At 48.9% G+C, this 20,369-nt stretch overlaps 2 protein-coding genes across 7 annotated transcripts in view; one reads left to right on the forward strand and one right to left on the reverse strand.

The window, feature by feature from the left end:
* Positions 1-1,555, reverse strand: part of RANBP10 (RAN binding protein 10) — a 60,803-nt gene extending 59,248 nt beyond the window's left edge. For 2 of the 3 annotated variants that reach the window (XR_002442061.1, XM_021408034.1), the window contains exons 1-2: positions 1,310-1,554; positions 675-786 (exon numbers count right to left, since the gene is read on the reverse strand). Coding sequence is in view for 2 of the 3 variants with exons in the window: in XM_021408034.1 (XP_021263709.1) it covers positions 675-786; positions 1,310-1,514 (317 nt within the window). In the remaining variant the exon portion in view is untranslated. Of the gene's footprint in view, positions 1-674; positions 787-1,309 lie in introns of all 3 variants that reach the window. The other variant, XM_021408035.1, reaches the window with a different exon arrangement.
* On the forward strand, positions 1,994-20,213 carry TSNAXIP1 (translin associated factor X interacting protein 1). Of its 4 annotated transcripts, XM_021408016.1 has the most exons (16): positions 1,994-2,142; positions 4,069-4,159; positions 4,630-4,742; positions 4,975-5,098; positions 6,156-6,249; positions 8,803-8,999; positions 10,103-10,238; positions 10,542-10,711; positions 11,941-12,100; positions 12,251-12,381; positions 12,989-13,117; positions 14,152-14,313; positions 14,919-15,028; positions 15,981-16,104; positions 16,417-16,523; positions 18,095-20,213. In XM_021408016.1, the coding sequence occupies exons 1-16, from the start codon at positions 2,078-2,080 to the stop codon at positions 18,321-18,323; spliced, it is 2,142 nt and encodes a 713-aa protein (XP_021263691.1). In that variant the 5' UTR covers positions 1,994-2,077; the 3' UTR covers positions 18,324-20,213. The 4 variants fall into 4 exon arrangements, 3 of the variants coding, with proteins under 3 accessions (XP_021263691.1, XP_021263689.1, XP_021263690.1); XM_021408014.1 differs by having other exon boundaries at positions 11,941-12,381; XM_021408015.1 differs by lacking the exon at positions 1,994-2,142 and adding an exon at positions 2,271-3,981 and having other exon boundaries at positions 11,941-12,381.

The following is a 20,369-nucleotide window of genomic DNA, read 5'->3' on the forward strand; positions in this document are numbered from 1 at the left end:
TAGAAAACTAAGAAAAGTGAAATCCTTCTACTGTTAATTCCATCTGTCTCGAAGGGGATGGACTCTTTAGTGCTGGGATAGGAGAATGGGAAACAGGTTCAAACTAAGAGAGGAGAGATTTAGATTGGAGGTAAGGAAGAAGTTCTTATAATAAGGACAGCAAAGCACTGCACAGGCTGCCCAGAGAGGTGGTGGTGCCCATCCCTGCAGACAGCCAAGGTCAGGGGACGGGGCTGTGAGCACTGATGGAGCTGTGGGTGCCCCTGCTCACTGGGACCAGATGGGCTCTAAGGGTCCCTTCCAATGGAAACAATTCTAGGATACAGGACTAGGTTCCCAGGTAATCTCTATAATGCCATAATTCTTCTTTGTAATTCCAGAGTTTGGAGTGTCCAGCCCCAACCAGCAAGAGGAAAAGATACCATAATTCACACTGCAAGTGACAACCTGAATTCCTGACATTTGTGTAACTGCTCATAGCAAACTGCACACAACAGAAGTGTCTAGGTGCCTCTGCCTCCAGTGTTTTCTACTACGTTTAAATCTATTAACCACAACACGTAACTTCCCCCACGATGCACCCACCCCTGCAATGCTGAACAAAAGGGACGGCCCTGGGAGGGCAAGAGTGCAGCAGGACGGCCGGCGACACAAAACTGGAGGAAGGTACTCACCCATCTCTCCCTTTACTGACAATCTTCACTTCAAAGTAATAAATGCCACAAGCTGCGGGTATGGGATGCGTGGCCCTGACCGAGGCAGCGTCTTTGTGATTCTTACCATGACCTGGGAAAGAAGAGAAGGGTCAGTCCTGAGTGACCCGGATCTCTCCCGCAGTCGTCCTGAGAGGGGCGGGGGCTGCTTCTCCATCCACGGGGTCGTTAGCCCGGCGTGTTTTCGGAGAACTAAAAGCAGCAGAGCTGCGCTGCCACCTCGGCCCGGGGAAGCCCCGCTCTCCCTTCGTTGCCCCTGTGCACGGGGCCCGGCAGGACACGGGGTGCTGCCATCCCAGCGCCGCACACCAGCGGCACGCAGCTCCATTACGCAAGAGGGGAATGACATCAGTGTTTACCGAGCGGGCAGGAAAGGGGTACGCCGGGCTCTGCAGGGCAGGGAGCACCGGGAAGGGCCGCATCACCGCGATCCCCGACCCCACAGCGCCGGGACGGCGCCCCGTCCCGCAGCCCTCGGCCCCCCCGAGCCCGGACCCCCAGCCCAGCCCGCCCCCAGCCCTTCCCCCGGGGGTACCGGACCCAGCGGGTCCCGTCCCGGCCGAGGGGGCACGACCAGGGCCGCCGCGACCCGGCACCTTTGTAGTGGACGCGCAGGTTGCCCTGCGAGAGGCCGATGTAGTTGTACTTGTCCTTGGGGCTCCAGGAGCGCGGCAGCGGCGTCTCCTCCTGGTTGACGGCCGGGTAGAGGCGGCGGAGGCGCCGGCTCAGCTCCTGCTCCTCGGGCGGCCCCGGAGCCGCCGCGTCCCCCCCGTGCGGGCTCCCCGCGCCCGCCTCCGCCATCTTGGATTCGCTTTGTGTCACCGGGCGGGGAGCGAGGCCCGGCTCCGGCCGCCGGCCAATGGGCTGCGAGCGTGCCCACAATGGGGCCGCGCTGCCCGACGGGAAACGGAGTCCGACCCGACGCCTCCCGCCCGCCGCCCGCCGCCACTGGGACTACACGTCCCGACAGGCCCCGCGCCCGAGGCCCCGCCTCCTCCCGCGGCGCGCCGCGCTGTGGGAAACGTGTCCCCGCTGAGCGGGGTTGTGCGGCGCCGGGCGGCGCGTAGGACTCCCGCTCCCAGAATGCCCCGCGGCAGCGCGGCGCTGAGGGGCCGCCGAGAGGCCGCCGCGCCGCTGCCGGCGTCCGCCGGCCGCCTCCGCGCAGGGACCGGTTTCGGCAGTCCGGTCAGACGGACGAACGGCGCCGTTCGGACGGCCTCGCTCCGATCGCGGCCGTCTCGCGTAGCCCACCCATCGCCGGCCCGGGGCCGGGCCGCGGTGGGACCGCTGAGGGCGGCGAGCGGCGTCAGGCGCTGCGCGGGCAGCTATGGCGGCAGGCGGGGGGTCCTGAGGCGGGCGTCTCCATGGCAACGGGCGTAAACAGGCGGCCCCTGCGGGCCATGGCGGCGCGCCGCGCTCCGCGGGGCGGGTAAGGGCCGGGGCTGAGGACTGGTGGGCGGCAGAGCTCAGCCCTCTGTTCTGCTCTGCTCTGCTCCGGGAGGGCACGGCTGTGGAGAGCCCCGCATATAAGCATTGCTAAGATCCCCTCTCCGCATGCTGCTCCCCAGGCAGAACGGGCGCGGGGCTCTCAGCCCTTCCACGTACGGGAGATGCTCCGCGCCCCGATCGTCTCCGCAGCCGTGCCCCCCGTCTACAGGGGGGGAAATCAGCTGGGTGCGGCCGGGCTCTTTTTGGCAGCGCCCAGCGGCAGGGCAGGGGGCGATGGGCACAAACTGGAACACGGGGAGTTCTGTATGAACATGGGGAAGAACTTTACCGGGAGGGTGGCAGAGCGCTGGCACAGGCTGCCCGGGGAGGTGGTGGGATCTCCTTGTCCGGAGATACGGAAACCCGCCTGGACGCTTTCCTGCTCAACGCGCTGCAGGGAACTGCTTTAGCAGGGGGTTGGACTGGGGATCTGCAGAGGTCCCTTCCAAGCCCTGTGGCTCTGTGAAGCCTCTGCCCCAGGAGCAGGAGGAGGCCAGCGCTGCTCAAGCTCCCGGCTCAGCTCTCTGCATCCCAGGGAGGAGCCCCGGCCCTGGGTGCGGTTCCGTGGGCGGCTGAGCCAGGCCAGCTGCTGGGGGCCATGCCCACTGGGGAGTTACGGGTTTACTCAGCCTGAACCGCCTCGTTCGGCAGGAAGTGGTGCAGGTTTGTTTCACCCAGGGTCAGCGAGGTAAAACTGAGCTCACAGGGGTGTCCAGCGTATCCCACATCAGCGTCATCATCGAGCCATAGAAGGTTGGGTTGGAAGGGACCTTAAAGCCCACCCTGTTCCACACCCCTGCCACGGGCTGGCTGCACCCCAGCTCAGGCTGCCCAGGGCCCCATCCATGGCCTGGGGCACCTTCAGGGATGGGGCACCCACAGCTCTGGGCAGCACTGCCAGCACCTCACCGCCCTCTGAGTAAAAAAATTTCTTCCTGACATCTAACCTCAGTTTCCCCTTTTTTAGTTTAATAACCTCATAACCGAGGTTTGTGTGATTCCAGTGCATTTGTGCCCCTTACACTTCTCCCTATACCCGCACCCTTCTGTGGGCACACCTCACACAACAGCAACCATTCTCCATCCTGCAAGTTTCATGGGATCAGGCGTGCCACACGAGCACCAGGAGCCTGCTGTGGCAGAGATGAAGGAGGAGCTGCCCTTTCAGGAGCGCTGAGCTCTCGCATCCGCCATTTGACGAGCAATCCAGCAGCTCACCAAGTGCAGCTGCCAGCACTTAGATGCTGAGCTGAGCGTCTCATTACATTGTGCCAATGCAATGACTGCAAATCCGCTGTGATCTCTGGATTGCTTTCCCGTGTTATGGTAACCCTAATTTCGCCTAACATACGTAAGGGAGTATATATTAACTTATTGAAAGGCCTTTCACCTACACCTACCTAGGAAAGGCAGTTCCTGGTTGTATTTTTTCCATGGTTTGCCAGTTCTGCTGGCCAGCAGGATGCCTGCACTATGGCCACCCCAGAGAACCAGCTTTGCAGGCACTTTTGGGACCCCAAGTCCCAGCTCCTGGCTCACAGACATCACTTTTCCAGGTCTGTTTCTAACCTCACCTCTTCAGGAGACCAGGCTCACTCAGGTTTGCCCAGCAAAGGGCTCAGCTTGGCTGTTCTCACCAGGACAAGGAGCAAAGCACCCAGTGTTGTGCCAATCCTGGTGTTCAGCCGTACCACAAACCTTCCCATTGCTCCCTCTGCGTCCATTGTCCTGTTGGGTGTTCTCACCTATCAGGCACATCACGACTAGCCACTCACGTTAGGTACGCATCAGCCAGATCCACAACCTCCAACAGAATATTTCGTTCATTTTGTGGATTTTGAAAAGTCTCTTCCCTGCTGTTGCACAGGACTTCTCCTGAATCTTCCTCTGAGACTGCAAATTGCCAAATGCATAACCACAGTGCGAAACCCACCCTGTCCAAGAAACAGAAGGCTCCGGTGAGTTCAGGTTTTAAGGGTGGAGGGAAGAGGAGTGAAATATAAACACTGTTCTTGGCTGTGACAACTTCTGTGAATGTGTATGCCAAATACTAAAGCCAGATTTTGATGCATATAGTTCAAAATAAATTTTAAAAAAAGCTGTTTAATCATAGGCTTAGAGCATCTTCCAGCCTACAGGAGCACCTGCTCCATAGCGTGTGTCAGTAGATAAAGTAGCGTGGAGAAACCTATATCCAAATTATGAATAAATAAATACAGGAACACATACACTGACAAAGTATCAAGCAGTTAAGGTCTCCAAAACTCCTATCTGTTTTATTTCCATTAGCATTTAGGTTGTGTTTCTATCCCACCGTACTCTTGGGCAGTTGGATCGATTGTGATGCAACGTTGGTGATATTTCAACCTCATTTTGGCTCTCTATTGTGTTTACGGTGCTCTTCAAACCTAATCCTTTCTCTCTCCAGTCTTTCCAGCTTTCTGCTAGAGGCCGTTGGTCCACGTGGCCCGCATTTGCAGCTGGGCAGGTAGTTCTAAGGAATCACAAACCCTGCCATGCCCCAGAGGAGAGAACACCTAGGTAAGGACGGCCTGTACTGCTAGCTAAGTCACAGGATAGCTAGAAGCAGGGTTTGGAAACCAAGAACGTACAGAGCAGGATCTCTCCCAGCGTTGGTGAGAACAATGAGGTTGGCTTATCCCACAAAACTGGAGCGTAATAAATAATATTGTTGGTTCTGACTGGTAGCAATGGGCAGTAGGAAGAAAACCAAAGTCCTTGAGCTGATGTCCATTCTCTTGTGTCTCTGCAGCAATGAACAGGCCCTTGTTAGCATTCCAAAGCCACATCACTTGGAGCAATTGGAGTCTTACTTAAGGAAAGAGCTGCAGACTCTCAACCTGACCAAAGGGATCTCCCAGGAACAGAAGCTACAGGTCAGATCCAAGGTTCTGTTGACTTGGAACAACATGCTAAAATGCGTTACTCAAACTGGTCATCCAAAGGAAAAGGTAGATGGGAAAAGTAAGCATATGTAGTTAGTATTAGGTAGCTTAGTTCACGATAGAGATCTTACTCAGAAAGTCATTTGTTTTTTGTATGTTGGGTTTATGTGTTGTTGAGTAGTGTACTTCACAGCTTGTATAACTTTTCGTTTTCAAATCAAAGCCTAAGTCTTCAAAAAGACATGGTAATATGAAGTGGGTGTGAAACTGTTTACTCACTGAGCTCCTGAACACTCTTGCCTCAACCCATAAAGCAAGTGTGCAGGTTCCAAAACGTTCACTTCAAAAGCTTTCATTTGTGACATTAGGTCTCTGCATGTGTCAAGAAGGGGGCTTCTCATCAAGCTCTTGCTTAATCAGGATCCCCAAAATTAAGTTTTTACCGGGCCTGACCCTCAGGGCTTGTGAGTGTTTGAGAACACAGCTACTGAAGACACTGAAAACCACCACTTCAATTCAAAGCACAATTAGAGCATTTACGCAGAGTGAGAAATTTGGATTCGAGTTTCTCTGCATGAATTCAAATTCCCAGAGGAATCCTGTAGTGATAAGAAAAGGAAGTGGTAAATGGAAAAGAATGGAGGGAAAGAACCATAGATTCATTAAGGCTGGAAAAGACCACTAGGATCATCTAGTCCAACTATCAACCCATCAATTGATTACTGATGGATGATTAACACCAAGAGAAAACAAGAGTTTCATGAATGCATTATTCTTGGAAAGTATTTTTTACTGCATGATGTGATGGTGTTTAATTGTATTTAATAGTGAGGTACTTTCAGTGAGAACATTACCTATCACTAGTGAAGTCTTCCCAAGGCCCATATACAACATGGGACTCAGGCTGTCCCCCCAGACAAGTTTTATTCTGCTGAGGACAACACATAGGCTGGGTGCCCCCCACCAGGTTATGCTGCCCAGGGCCCAACTGTCTGAATTCTGAGAAGCGAACCACGATGTTTTCCTCAAGCTCTCGTTCTTCTCTCAGCCCTACAGAGAGATCTTTGAATTCTTCATAGACAACTTCAAGACATACAAGCCCTTGCTGTCAGCCATAAAGAATGAGTATGAAGCCACACTGGGTAAGCTCTTGGACTTGGAGGAGAAAACTCTAACAGAGATGTAATCTTACACAGCTAATTACATATTGGATTTATAGAGAGAGAGAGAAAATGAACATTCTAATATTTACACAGAATAGTTCAGTGTAAGGGACCTACAAATACGTCAAATCATAGAACAGAATAATAGAATGGTTTCGTTTGGAAGGGACCTTTAAGACCATCTAGTTCTAATCCCCCTGCTGTAGGCAGGGACACCTCCCTCTAGACCATGCTGCTCACAGCCCCATCCAGCCTGGCCCTGAATGCTTCCAGGGAGGGGGCATCCACAGCCTCCCTGGGCAACCTGTTCCAGTGTCTCACCACCCTCACAGTAAAGAATTTCTTCCTGCTATCTAGTCCAAATCTACCCTCTTCCAGTTTAAAGCCATTTTCCCTTGTCCTGTTGCTACATGCCCTTGTAAAAAGTCCCTCCCCAGCTTTCCTGTAGGCCCCCTTCAAGCACTGGAAGGCCGCTATATGGTCTTCTCAGGGCCTTCCTGGTCTGTTAGTGAAGCCTTCCCATGGCCTAGATACAACATGGGAATCTACTTCCTTCACGTGTAACATAGTTTTTTTATATTTTATCAGATTTTTATTATTTAGATTTAAGGTTTTTATGTATTTATTTATTCCTTAAGATCTTCACCCTACACACACTTCAGGCAACATCCATATCTCAAAGCTTTTCTGAAACCAACACGTTGATAGTGGAGTACATCATACCGATATATTTGGATTCACTTGCAGCGGTAACTTGAAGCTTGCATTACTCCTGCAGCAAGGCAGGGCAGAGAGCTGAACTGGCTGTTCCCTGTCCATTCATGGTGTGCTTTAAACCCCTCTTGGCACTCAGATGCCACAGTGATAGCAGTGCTTTGTAAACAGTCAGCGGGCTAGAAATAGCCTGTCACCAGGAACTCCTGTCACACCGAGCAGCCTTCAGATGTCAGCAGTTTTCTAAGGAGACAGTTTCTTAAACAAAATGTATTGTTTCTCCCAGAGTCTGGTACCTGGCTGTCTAATGCTAGTCCCTCACTATAGGCAGAAATCTTTGCACAGTGCACTCCAGCATCAGATCAATGAATCAATATTAATCATGACATCAAAACATTATTATTATTATTATTATTGGTTTCCTTCCAGAACTCTTTAGTAAACATTCCTTCAGCTCCCAGAGGATTACTCGTGTCTGTTCCATAGCCTATATTGTGCTGAAGCTTACTTTTTAATTATTATTATCTTTGTTTAAGCATATTTTCTACTTAAGATGTTTTATTGACTCCTCCTTTCCAAGTGGTCAGGAGCCAGGTGTGCAACACTCCAGTTACACCTCAGAACACAGTGTTCTTCGTTCACACCAAGTGAGCTATGCTAGCATTCTAATTTTTGCCATCTCCTGGGGAGCTGTCCTAGTAGCAGTGTCATAGTGAATGAGCTCGGAAAAAACCTTTGGTACAGTTACAGCGCAGGAAGGAAACTCACACCCAACTATAATAAGAGAAGTCGTTTCTGTTTTTAGATTTATGCATGCATTTTAAGTTTTAAAACACAAAGTCTGCTGCATAGTATTTGTACACGAATACTTATGTTAAAGTTCTGTCAAGGAGGAAAATATCTGCAAATCACATTATTCGGTATCTACCAGCATTTCTATGCTGTTCAGGAGAGAGAGTGTATGCATTATTCAGCAAACCAAACCTTTGCCACAGCCTCATTTGAATTACACGTTCTCCTGGTGGAATTTCATCTAGTCATAAAAGCAAGCCTCCATGCCAAGGAGATGGTGCCTGGTGGAGTTCTACCACATAACTGGGATCTGGCACCCAAGTCATGTACTCACACTTGTCCCCTCAGATAAGTGCCTTTCAGAAAAAAATGCAATTCAAAGGGGAAAAGTTGAGAGTGAACAGCACAAATTGCAGCAAAGCCAACGTGACCACAAGTTCTGTATTAGTTGTACTGATGAAAAAGGGAAACGAAGAGAGGGCAATGCATCCCTGGAAAGAGGGGAGAGTGCGTAGACAGCAAGTTTGTATGCAGAAGGTGGCACAAGGCCTTGCATTTGGAGGCAAGAAAGCAAATGTTAGTTTGTGAAGAACATGCCTTCCCAGAACAGGGTGAACCACTAGTTAGCAGCTGTCTTTAGCTCCATGTGCTGCCTGTGCTTATATAGTGACAACCTAGTGAAACGTGATGGCATCATCAATGTTCAGTATCACAAAGCCTTAAATATTCAAGAAAACAAAGTTAAATAATGTTCCTCCTTTGCTTTCCAAACTGGGATAAATAACAAGAGCTTGAAGTCAGAAATCCTTACATAGAAATCCTTATGAAGTTCATATGCACTGTCAGATAAACAACAGGATATCGTCTCAGGCTGTGCTACTCCCACTCACCAAGCCAAGCAGCAGAAGCTCCATGTGCTCTCCTGTTTCCGTTCAGCACTGGTTTGGGATTGAAAATCCAACAGCTTGGCTGAATAAAATTCAGGCTTTGTTACTCGTTGTAAGAACCCACCTCTGCTCTCTTTAGCTCATCAGAAGGAGACGATCCGTGCCCTAGAGCCCCTGAAGGCCATGGTCGCCACTGTGTCTGCGGAGTGCACCCAGCAGATACTGGCCCTGCAGGAAGAGGAGAAAGTGGAAATAAATACTTTAAAGCAAGAGAAACAACACTTGTTAAAGTTTATTGACAACATGAAGGAAGAGAAGAGCTCTCTTCAGGCTCAGGTAAATAAGGCTACGAGTCAAACATCTCTCAGCTTCAGCTGGATCCATCTGATCTCTTACCTCCCAGGCGCTCATCCTTTGGTGCCAGAAGTGCTGGGCTGGCGCTGAGCAGCTGGTGTGGTAGCAGTGCTGGATCTCATCCAGCTCAAGAGCATCCTGTTCCCTTAGGGCTGGCTGCTTGGCTTGTAGCTGCCATCCCAGACAACAAGCTTCTACATAGACTGTAGGCTCCTTAGTCACGGAGCTAGCACTTGTCAAACCTCGGAGACTTTGGTTGCACCAGCTAGACTGAAACGCTCAGAAATATTTCTTCTCTTTGCAGTCCTAGACATACCTTCACTTCCTCCACTTGTTGGTATCCACAGGCCTCAGTGTCACAAAGAGATAAGCAGAACCATATCTTTAAGAAGCCACTTAAAATTTATGTGTAGGTTTTTTTTTGTTTGTTTTTGTTTTTTTTTTGCATACATCTGCTTTTCCTAGGAATGGAGCCCATAATCCCATTTCTAGTTTGAGCTATTTCAGACAATTCTGCTAAAACCAGAATTCTGCTTTTAAGACAACAGTCAAATACTGTAACTGGGTTAGATATACAGTTTATTTGGACAGATTCCTACCTTAATGATTTTATTTTTGGACAAGGCTGCTGACTTGTTTGGTGGTGGCAGTGTGGTTGTGGCTGTGCTGATATAGGGCCATAGGCAAAGCAGTGTTGCTAGAAGTCTCCTATTTTTGTGAGATTAGCATAGTTTGCACCTTCAGCACTCTCACCAGAATCATTGGAGCTCTCCAAGGTGCCTGCTGTTTTTTTTAGGAATGAGCTTACAGTAGAGAAATGGTGTAACTCAACATGAGAGGTATGTAATTCACTCTTTAGAAGGCAAAGCACAGATGGAGCACTCTTCTGCACACTTCTTCAGAGTCCAAACCCTTCTGGCATGTTTCTATCCAACCACCCCTTCCTACAGAGTTGTTTCTTGCCCACTCTCCTGCTCCATTTTTTTCCACTTTGCATCCCTTATACCACTCTCCACCCCATAGTTCTGCACTAGGCTCACCACGCCAGCCCAAGGGTTCCCACTGATGCTGACCAATTCACGCAGGTGGAGCGCCTGCAGATGAGCGTAGCTGAGGAGTACACTCGCTACCTCCAGGAGCACGGCGCCCGCAGACTGCTTCTAGCAAAACTGAATGATATGCACAACGAGCAGCTGAATGTGAAACAGCACCAGGTCCAAGGTGAGGAAAGTAGATCTCTGTAGGAACCTGTCCTGCCCAGAGGCCCGATGCACACCCACGGCGCAGCACTGAGCGTCTCCAAAATATCATCAGATATGATCTGATTCTTAAAATAAGCCAAATTTGTGGACAAAATATCCATAAGCACATAGGGAAGGGATGAGGCAGGGATGTGGGTGGATGGTTGGACAAGACGATCTTAGTGGTCTTTCCCAACCTTAATGATTTTATGATTCTGCACTTTGGCAAATGATGACTGCAATTTTACTGCCCTGAGTTTCCATCAGTGCCTGTTGTTTAAAGGTGTCACGGGTGAAGATGTGGTGAAGCTCACTCTGGCATTGAAGATGGCTCGGCAGGACCTCACAAAAGCTCAGGTGAAGCTGAATGCAATGATAGCAGAGTACGGAGACGTCGTGCCCAGGAAAGATTTTGAATCACTGGAGAAGAAATATTCTGATTTACTTCAGGAGGTGAGCACAAGCTCCGAATTTTCAAGCTGTATCACATGAATGCAAACATAATGGGGTACATAAGTATTCAGATTAGGAGAGGGACTCTGTACACACAGAACTCATACACAAGCATTTGAACTAGGTGCACCTGACATTCACTGCACAGTTTTGTCCAAAGCACAGCAAACTGAAACTACTGCTGAGCCGGGCTACTAACACCTACCTGCCTAGCTGGGTTTTGCCTTTTCCAATAGCATTTCATGGCTTCTTTACCCTACTGCAACTCCAGGCCATCAACTCCACCACCAGGGTGGTCAATGCATTTTCCAGCTGTGATAGAACCAGAGGAGGTTCCTCAACCCAGGGAGACCTGTCCACGATGGAAGCTGTCTCCCCAGCTCAAAGTTCTCCCAAGGAGAACCTGTTGTGTCTGATGACCAGGATGGCTTTGAGTCATGCAAGACATCCTCAGCAGTATCTTAGGATTCCACCGGAGAAATGCACTGAACCAGGACAAGACCCTGTAATTCTTCTCTCTCTGCTGTTCACCACCCTCACTGTAGAAGACTTTTTCCTTATACCCAACCTAAATCTACCATCTTCAAGTTTGAAACCATTTCTCCTTTTCCTGTCATCACACACCCTGCTCCAAGAGTCTGCCCCCTTCTTTCCTGTAGCTCCCTTTTAGATACTGAAAGGCCACTCTCAGGTCTCCCTGAAGCCTTCCCTTCTCCAGGCTGCACAGCCCCAGCTCTCAGCCTGTCCTCGCAGGGAGGTGTTCCATCCCTTGGATCATTTTTGTGGACCTCCTCAGGGCACGCTCAAATAGGTCTATGTCCCTCCTATACTAAGGACTCCACATCTTCGTACCAGCAGAGCAAGAATAAGTTATATGAAAAGGAAACTTTCTAAATAAAGATCAAAGGATCTGAAGGAAATGCACATAACATTTCTAGAAAAACAACAACAAAAAACCACCTCTCCTGTTCTCTCCTATTGGATTAAGGTCTGTTTTTAAACACAAAAACCAGCATAAAAAACATCACTGCTATATTCTTTCTGAAGTTTTTGGAAATAAATAATTCATTAATTTTTCTTGTTATTGTTCACCCAGTCTAAAGTCAATTAACCAAGAATTGCTCTGTTTATCCATGGGCTACACCAAATGCTCACCTGAGCTGTCAGACAACAGAAAACCTCCAGTGCTGTGGTTGGTTTATTACACCCCTCCTTTCTGTGTGCTTTAGATGAAGACTCTGAGGAATGATTTTGATCAGCTCCATGAGGAGTATGAAACACTGCTGGAAATCCACAGAGAGACCGCAGAAGAGCGGGACAGCTTCTTCATCCAACTCCAAGAAGCTGAGCGCAGTTGCACGCCCCGGCCCAACTGGGCCAAGTGTTCAGGTGCCACCTGTGCTCAGCACTGGTTTGCTTATAGACTAGATGTCTTTAGACCTGTATCCATCGTAAGGCTCCTAATGGGCTCGCACAAAACCAGTACTCGTGGGAAAAACTCACTTCTTTTAGCATCTCAGCATCTTTTTGCTGTTGCAGAAGCGATGCCTGGTGGAGCGGAGCGGTGGGGCCATCTGGCCGAGGGGAAGAGCAGCGATCAGCTGGTGGACGTGCTTCTGGAGGAAATAGGAACGGGAGTGCTAAAAGAGATGAACGTCTTCCATGGATGGGTACGCGCGTGCTTTCTCCTCTGCTTGTTTCCACTGAGATGAATCGGTAGTAAATACCCATTCAGAAGGTGGGAAAGTTGCTTCCATGGCTGGACTCGGTGTCTTCAGTGCCCACTTATAATAATCAGTGTAACCACTGAAAACTTTAGAGCGAGGGAAGCTCAGATGCAAGAGAAAAGTTGAACCTGAGGGTAAGCATACTGAAGACAGCTGAAGTATAGAATCAAAGAATCATTAAGGTTGGAAAAGACCACTGCTGAGATGAGCTCAGCCAAGCACCAGGATGACAAAGAGTGTGTAGCAAGAGTGCACTGTGGAAATGACTCCTTCCCGTGGCATCAGGGGGTAATTCAAACCATATTGTCCCATTGCACTGCACCCCGTCAAGCAGGGGAGGCAGGAAGTGATACAGGGACAAGGCAGTGTTACAAAGATTCTTCACCTCATGCCAACTATAACTGCATCCAAACATTTTCTCGTGGACAGAGCAACACTTCCTTGGTCCTTCATCATCTCTTCCTGAGAGATTCGCTAAGACATTGCCTCAGTGCTGCATTGCTGCCAGTGAGGGGGAAGGCCTCATCTCTGTTTCTTTTCCATTACTTAGGGCAAAGGTGACAAGGTTCCTGTGTACCTGAGGTATGAAGGCGAAGTCAAGAACAAAAAGCCAACTAAGAAAGATGTGGTGAACATCCTGAAGGACATCTGGAAAGAGAAAATTGCACTAGATCAGCAGGTTTGTCACGTTCCTTCTCTAAAGCCCTGAGCTAAATCAGACACACTCACACATCTGAGACCTTAGCTAGAGTGACTGCTGCTATTCTGGGGCGTGCTGGTGCACTGTACACCAGGATGCCATCACAACTATGTAGCGTCTGTTCTTAGGTAATGGAAGCCCTGGCAATATCCATGCAGCCAAAGCATGACCAATTGTTTGGGTCTTTGTTTTCTTCTGGACTGATTTTAACCCACCCCAATCCACTGTGAAGGTCCATAGAGAAACAAGTGGCACTGCAGGAAATAAAGATGAGGAACAGAAAAAGAGGAACAGGAAAAGAAAATCACTTATCATTAAGCAAATTAGTATAAAAGTGCTTTGGTTTTGTCGCACAAAAAAAAGCAGCGAATTTCCCCTTCTTTGTCCAGGGTGGGTTAGAAGTGGTGGGGGGAGGCTGAAGGGCTGAGGTGTGTTTAAACCTTCCTGTGTTAGGGACAAGTATATGAGAGGGACAAGCACACGAGAGCAACCTTGACACAGGCAGAATCACTTCACAGATTTCTTCACTTGAGCTAGAAGCCTGAACACATCTCTGAGGTCAGCCCTAAACAGTGTAGCATTTCTTACGGCTGCTTTTCACTTTAAGATTAGGTTCCTGGGGAAACAGGGTTGCTATCTGGCTTCGATTCTCTCCAATAACCACTCCAAGTCATCTGAACCCATGAACCAAGCTTAGCTAAATCGGACAGAGGGGTAGCACCTCATAGGTAGTAAGTTCCTAAATATTTCACAAAAACAGGCAGGAGAAAAAAGATTATCTGTGGATTCTGCAACCGAAGAGCTTCCTCATATACCTACCCTCATTTAGGTTGTACAGAGTAGACCTGGAAGAAAGGTTTTGAATGAGCCAATAGAAGGGAAGGCTCCAGCCAGCACTAGTCCTTCCAGCAAAAGTCCCCAGAAGACACATCTGTATGCAAACAGCAGCAGCCAAACCAGCAGATTTGATTTAGTTCTGCTGCTTACGCGCGTTGCTCACTTGTTACCCGCAGACAGGAGAGCGATGCAGTCTTCCTGAGTTCTTCCTCAGCTACCTCCAGAAGAAGCACGGAGACGTCGCTGCTGTGGAATGGTCTTACACTCTCTATGAGTACATGCGACTCTGTCCATCAAACCACGTCATGAGCTCGTTCTATGAGATACTCACTGGGAAGGTAAGCAACCCGCCTTCTGTGCTGCACCTCTGCCCAGACATCCCTGGTGGGACGGGCAGAAGGCAGGGAAGCGTTCTGCAAGGCAGCTCCACTTCACCACCCACTCACGTCCAATCATTACGGTTGGAAAAGACCTCTAAAATCAAGTCCAGCCCCACCATGCCCACTGACCACGTGCCTCAGTGCCACATCTCCACGATTCTTGACCACCTCCAGGGACGGTGACTCCCCCACCTCCCTCCCTGGGCAGCTTGTTCCAATATATTACCATTATTTTTCCTCATATCCAACCCGAACCTCCCTGGCACAACTTGAGGCCATTCTCTCTCATCACTGTTATCTGGGAGAAGAGGCCAACCCCCATGGCATGTGACAGTAAACAACTTGCTCTAAAGCAGTTTGCTCAGCAAGGAACTGTTGTGAACAGCCGCCCTGCAAGCCACAGTGCTGCTTGCTTAATTATTTATAAATCTCTAAAAGCAGCTCGGGTGAAAGTTGATTTGGAAGCGAGCACAGTCCTTGTGCAGTTTTGCTTCCCTCTTGAATGTAGCCCACAGGCCAACAGATGAGTCAGTTCTGACCTGTGAACCTTCCCTGTTCCACAGGTAGCCGAAGAGCAATACCACAGCCAGAACCAGCTGATTTCCAACCTGCAGAAGGAGCTGGCTGCCTGTGACAGCTCCAGCAGCGGGTCCCTGCCCAGCGAGCAGTTCAGGCAAGAGCCAAGCACCACGCACTGAGCTCTGCATGCTGGATGCTGGAATATGCTGAGTCCATCTGCTTTGCTTATCTGTCAGTACAGCTCAGGGAACAGTTTTCTGTCTTAAATTGGTGACACGCTGGAACAGGTTGCCCAAGGAGGTTGTGGATGCCCCATCCCTAGAGGCATTCAAGGCCAGGCTGGATGTGGCTCTGGGCAGCCTGGTCTAGAGGTTGGCAACCCTGCACGTAGCAGGGGGGTTGAAACTAGATCATCATTATGGTCCTTTTCAACCCAGGCCATTCTATGATTCTATGAAATTCTTGTGAGGACAGCTATAGTAAGTCCCTACTTGTAAAACCCTGCATTAGGTTTAGAATTATGTGAAAACTGCAGGTTTTGAGTAGCAAAACTGGGAAACCTGAGAACAGGCATAGGACACTGCACACATGCAGTGGGATGAGCCAGCATCTGCACCCTGCCCCGCTCCCTGGGGAGGAGACAGAGAACCTCTGCAGTGCTCCCATCAGCTCCCAGGATGGGTCACAAAGCATTTCTGTGAGTTTTGCTACAGGTGCAGGATTTGTCAATCACCTGTGCCTTCATAAGCAGTACTCACTGGAAACAGCATTTCTTGGGGCTGTGGCTCAGAACAGAGGTAACAGCCATCTCCAGCACATAGCTGGGATCACAGCTCTGGTGCAGACGTGCCAGCTCCCAGCTAACCAACACCCACGCTGCATTCACAACTTCCCAAATGGCTCAGCATCAACATCCACCCAAAAACATCACCCTTGCTTTGTTACCTGAAGGTGCATGCACTTCCTTGACATGTGTATCCCCTTGAGAGCAATGAAGTTTGGAAGACTTGGCCCATGGCATACATGCACACTCTGCTAACCTAAGACGCTGCCGTCCATGCCAGCACTCGTTAACTGCTCACACACTGCTGCCTGTCTCCAAACAGGACGGCTCTGAGGGAAGCTTTTCCCCTGAAACAAAGAGATGCGATCCAAGAGCTGGTTGATGCAAGCAGGTTCAATCCAGACAGCGCTGATGACCTCATTGACTACAGATCCTTATTCAAAGAAGTAAGCTCACATAAGTTTTCCTCTTGACTTGGGTTTAAGCAAAAGGCTTCAATTAGGCTGGTCAGACTAATAGTTTATCCAGCTACCAGTGCACTCCACGGGCTCTACCATGGGCTCTCTGAAAACCATCTGCAGATCTCTGTAATGCAAGCTTGTGCCTTTTTCCTGTGACAGGAGTTTTTCCAGATCTTCCCTTTATTTTCACTTCTCACATAGAAATTCCATTTCTAGGTGAGCTATTTTAACATACATCGGGGAATGACTCTTACCGGGATGGAGGAACATGTGATCCCATGCTGTAATTTCTTTCAGGATGAAGAAGGGAACCCTGAACCTTTTGTTGCAAAGCTCAGGAGCCAGTATGCCAATGAGAAGCACGAGTACCTGCGAGAGCTGAAGAACAGCCTGGGAGATGTAACGTACGTACAAAGGGAACAGGCTGATGGGGGTGGGGAAAGTGAATCAGGATAGTGCATGCAGAGGGAATCCCTCTGTGGAGAGGGGAGCACGTAGCCTGCACAGGGGCTGTGCAAGGCCCCTGATGTGAATACCTGCTGCATCACACCCCTGGCCCTTCTCGCTGCCCATTTTCCCCACTCTGTGTTGAGCTGGGCCTTTCTCCTTCGTCACCCCTCCAACCTCACTGTGCCCATGTGCTGGGCCTGGATTTGAATTGCTCCTGGGCCTGCAGGGACCCCATGGAGATGTTCAAGCAGCGCAGAGGATGAGTTCCCGAACAACAATGTTAGCATGGAAAGAGAGAAGAAAGGAGCAGAAGGATCCTGAGAGCCACCAGGGGACTGGGTCTAGGCTGAGCATCTATGCCACGCTAGGCACACTACTGAAGTGTGAGCTGAGCAAGGGAAACTGTGGTCAGACAGGAGCCTAGCCTGACAGCCAGGGAAACAGAGAGGATAGGTGGGAACAACACGCTCAGGCCAGGCAGAAAGCCTCTGGAATGACCACTGGCCAAGGCCCCTCCAGAGGTCAAGAAGAGAGTTGCAGGAGCACTGGGAGCCAAAACGGTAGAGTGAACAGGGAGAAAGAGAAGGCAGTGCAGGGAGCATTCAGACAAGGAGGAGCATTTGGGGACACAGATTGGAGGTGCTGGCAAGAAGCAGTGGTGAGTGACTGCAGACAAGGGAAGGAGGTAATGAGTCAGGGAGAACAAGCAGCTTTTACCAAGGAATGGCAGCAGATGAGGCATGGGTCAGCATAGGAACTGGAGATGCAGAGGGTGTCAAGGACTTGCTGAGGAAGCCAGGGTCAGGTTGAGAAACCTGCCAAGTAATGAACATGCTCAAATGGAACAGCAATGAAATGGCACAAGGTAAAGAAGCAGGACAGACAACGTGAAAGGGCTATGGCAAGCAGTGAGTAGTGAAGGCTGGCTGTACTAGTAATAATCCCCTTCAGTACTTGAAGTTTGTGTCTCAATGTTCCTCAGCTCTCCAAAAACAGCAGTAAAATCCTGTATATGCTCAGAGATTGGTTCTGAGGACTGAGAAAAGCAAACAGGACCGACAGCTGCAGACTTGAAGGCAAAAATCTGAGAAATAATTCCACCTCAAATCAGGACAAACAAGATGGAGCAATTGCATAGAAAAGAAGCCCTGTGCCAGGCACCGAGCACTGAGGGTAACACTGAAGGTGGGCTGGGTGCCCAGCAAGTTCAATACTTTACAGCATGGGCACTGAATTCGCAAGGAAAAGCATAGTTACGTAGCAAAGGGTATCAAAATGCTTAACAGTGCAAAATTAAGGTCTTCCCAGGTTATCACAAATTAACTTTTCCTAACTTCCATTCAGTTTGAAATTTAGTATTTAGTTTACTCCATGCATATTAAAAAAAAAGATCCTAGCAGAGGCAGAGATAATAATGAACAACTGTGCATTTCAAGCAACACAGATTCTCACTGTGGTACAAATGCTTGAGTGTTCCTATCACATAGCACAGCACGGCAAGTGACTGAATTGTTTTTCCAAGCAGAGAGGTGAATGCAGATGACCTGAAGGCAGCCTTCTGCAGGATTGATCCTGAGATCGATGACCAGACGCTAAATACCTACGTAGGCCTGGCTTACCAGGTCCGAAGAGAACAGCCTGATCAAGAAGTTGTGCCTGTGGACAGCGTGCTGGAGAGACTCCGTGCTGGAGATGTGAGACGAGTAGGGCCCTCACCCAGGAAAGAAAGCACAACAGACTTTGAAGGAGAGTGAGGAGGCTCCCTGCATTAAGAATAAAAAGCCTGTTGGATCTGCAGTTTTGGATACAAAGCTGAGTCAGGACTACTGCACTAAATACCTCTTCCCACACGTGTAAAGACACACCTAGTCAGTAATGGTTGAGAGGATAGGCTAGTTTGAACTATCCTGTAAAAACTGGTTGCATTTGTGAACTGGAAAGACATCACAGCCTGCATGACAGAGCAAGTACCACCAGGCGCATGAAGCCCCTGCAATTTCTGCCTTATTACTGAAATTGGTGCTGCCTACCTCCAGCGCAAATTGCTAAGTGTCAGGAAAGGACCTACTAAAGATTGAAAAGGGAGATGCATCACCTACCTAGAAATCAGGTGTCCTAACTGCACGTATCTCTGGGAGGAGTATTCTGAATGTAGCAGTTTGAACACAGCAAAATTCAGCGTAGCTAAAAAGAAGACGGCACTAAAACAGAAGGAATGTTTGGTAGATGAACATCAGATTTGCAAAGCTCTTCAGGAAAGCACCTAATGGAGAGGCTACCAAGAGCAGGATTCACTTGTTTTGCTTTGCCCCGAGCACTACAGATTCCAAAAAGTTAAATACACTGCCCTGTAAACAGCAGTTCTTTCTTTTGCCCTTCCAGTTACATTGCTAGGACTTGAAAGATGGCAATCTATCCCTCAAAGCTGTCAGTTTAGTTAACTAGAGCAACTAGAACACTTCTCAACAGAAGAGAGAACGGATAGGGGATCTCACCTTGTCCTCTTACAGCAGGAACCAGGAGGCTCTCTCTAGTCTCTCCTTAAGTGCTCTTAGAAAATAAGGGTTCTCACAGCACGCCAGCAACAGAGAGGAAAGAAGCTGGAAGCTCTGTTATTACTTCAGAACAAAGTTTTCAAACCTTGGCCTGCAAAGAACTGAGGGCACACTAAAAAAGCTGCACAGTGGTAGAAAAATGTGTTTTAAAAAGAACAAGTTTTATAATGCGACAGTTAAGACAACAAAGCTGTTTTCTTTCAAATACTGGAGAGGAAAAAAGCCATAATAATGGAATTACTTTTTTTAAACTTGAAAATCACTGACCTTTGTGTTAGTAACTGCCTGCCAACTAACTCTATTGGCCTTCATTTCCTTTAGTGTTGTGCAAAATTGGTTTAACTTGTAAGCACTGCTGCCAAAAGCTAGGTATGATTTCCAGGAGTCCTTATTAACTGCACCATTTGGAGCTCCAATTGCAGACATTTGGGAAGCTACACTGCACTTTTCAGTTAGGAGCTCTTCCTCGCAGATCCAAAAATACAGAAAGCGGTACTTAGTGGCTTCAGAACATCTCTAAAATGCAAAGAAGAAAAAAGGAAAAGCCGTTACTTCACTCCTTTAGTCTGGACATACTGAGTGTATTGAGAAGAGGCACTGGTAGGATGTTTGGCTGAGCTGTGGCTGACCCCAGCTGGAAGCACCAGCCTTGTTCAGCCCCGCTCTGACTCAAGGGGACTGCAAAGCAGCAGCCTTCAGCCATCCCTTCTACCCCTAGAAATTAAAGACTCAATTTTTTTTTTTTTTTAAGTCAAATTAATCTACTTAAAAGCTCCAGTTTTTCAAATCTAAGACAGCAGCTAAAAATTGGAGTGGAGAGGGGGGGAGAAGAGGATGGAATGGATTTTTTTCCTTTCCCCTGAAAATAAATAAGCACTTAAATTGCCTTACCTTGGCAACTGCAAACTAGCTAAGCACGCTAGCATGTCAGACTGGAAGAACACAGAAGAGCATGCAGATGAATTACATGCACGAGAAAGTTTGATGTCTATTCCTCTGAAAACTGTGTCATTCTTTCCCAGCTTGTGATTTGTTTTAGAAACCCATCCTTCTTTGCACCTTACAAATCCTCCCACGTGGCTGATCTCGCTCCTGGTGTGGCTGAGTCTCATTGTCAGTGGTAAAACCACATACAAGGATTTCACTTGTCGCCTCCCTTACCTGAAGGACACAAGGGTTTATTTGGCACCGTGGCTGGCATAAGGAAACACCTGCAGAAGTGCAGCCCTCAGTTCTGAGCACGTG

The sequence above is a fragment of the Numida meleagris genome, chromosome 10 (assembly GCF_002078875.1).
Source record: "Numida meleagris isolate 19003 breed g44 Domestic line chromosome 10, NumMel1.0, whole genome shotgun sequence".
Lineage (NCBI taxonomy): Eukaryota > Metazoa > Chordata > Aves > Galliformes > Numididae > Numida > Numida meleagris.

Coding starts and splice junctions, on each gene's coding strand:
- TSNAXIP1 (XM_021408014.1), top strand. CDS start 2,078: ATGGCAACGGGCGTAAACAGGCGGCCCCTGCGGGCCATGGCGGCGCGC. Junction 4,160..4,629: donor CCAAGAAACAGAAGGCTCCG/GTGAGTTCAGGT, acceptor TTCTCTCTCCAG/TCTTTCCAGCTTTCTGCTAG. Junction 10,712..11,940: donor ATTCTGATTTACTTCAGGAG/GTGAGCACAAGC, acceptor TGTGTGCTTTAG/ATGAAGACTCTGAGGAATGA.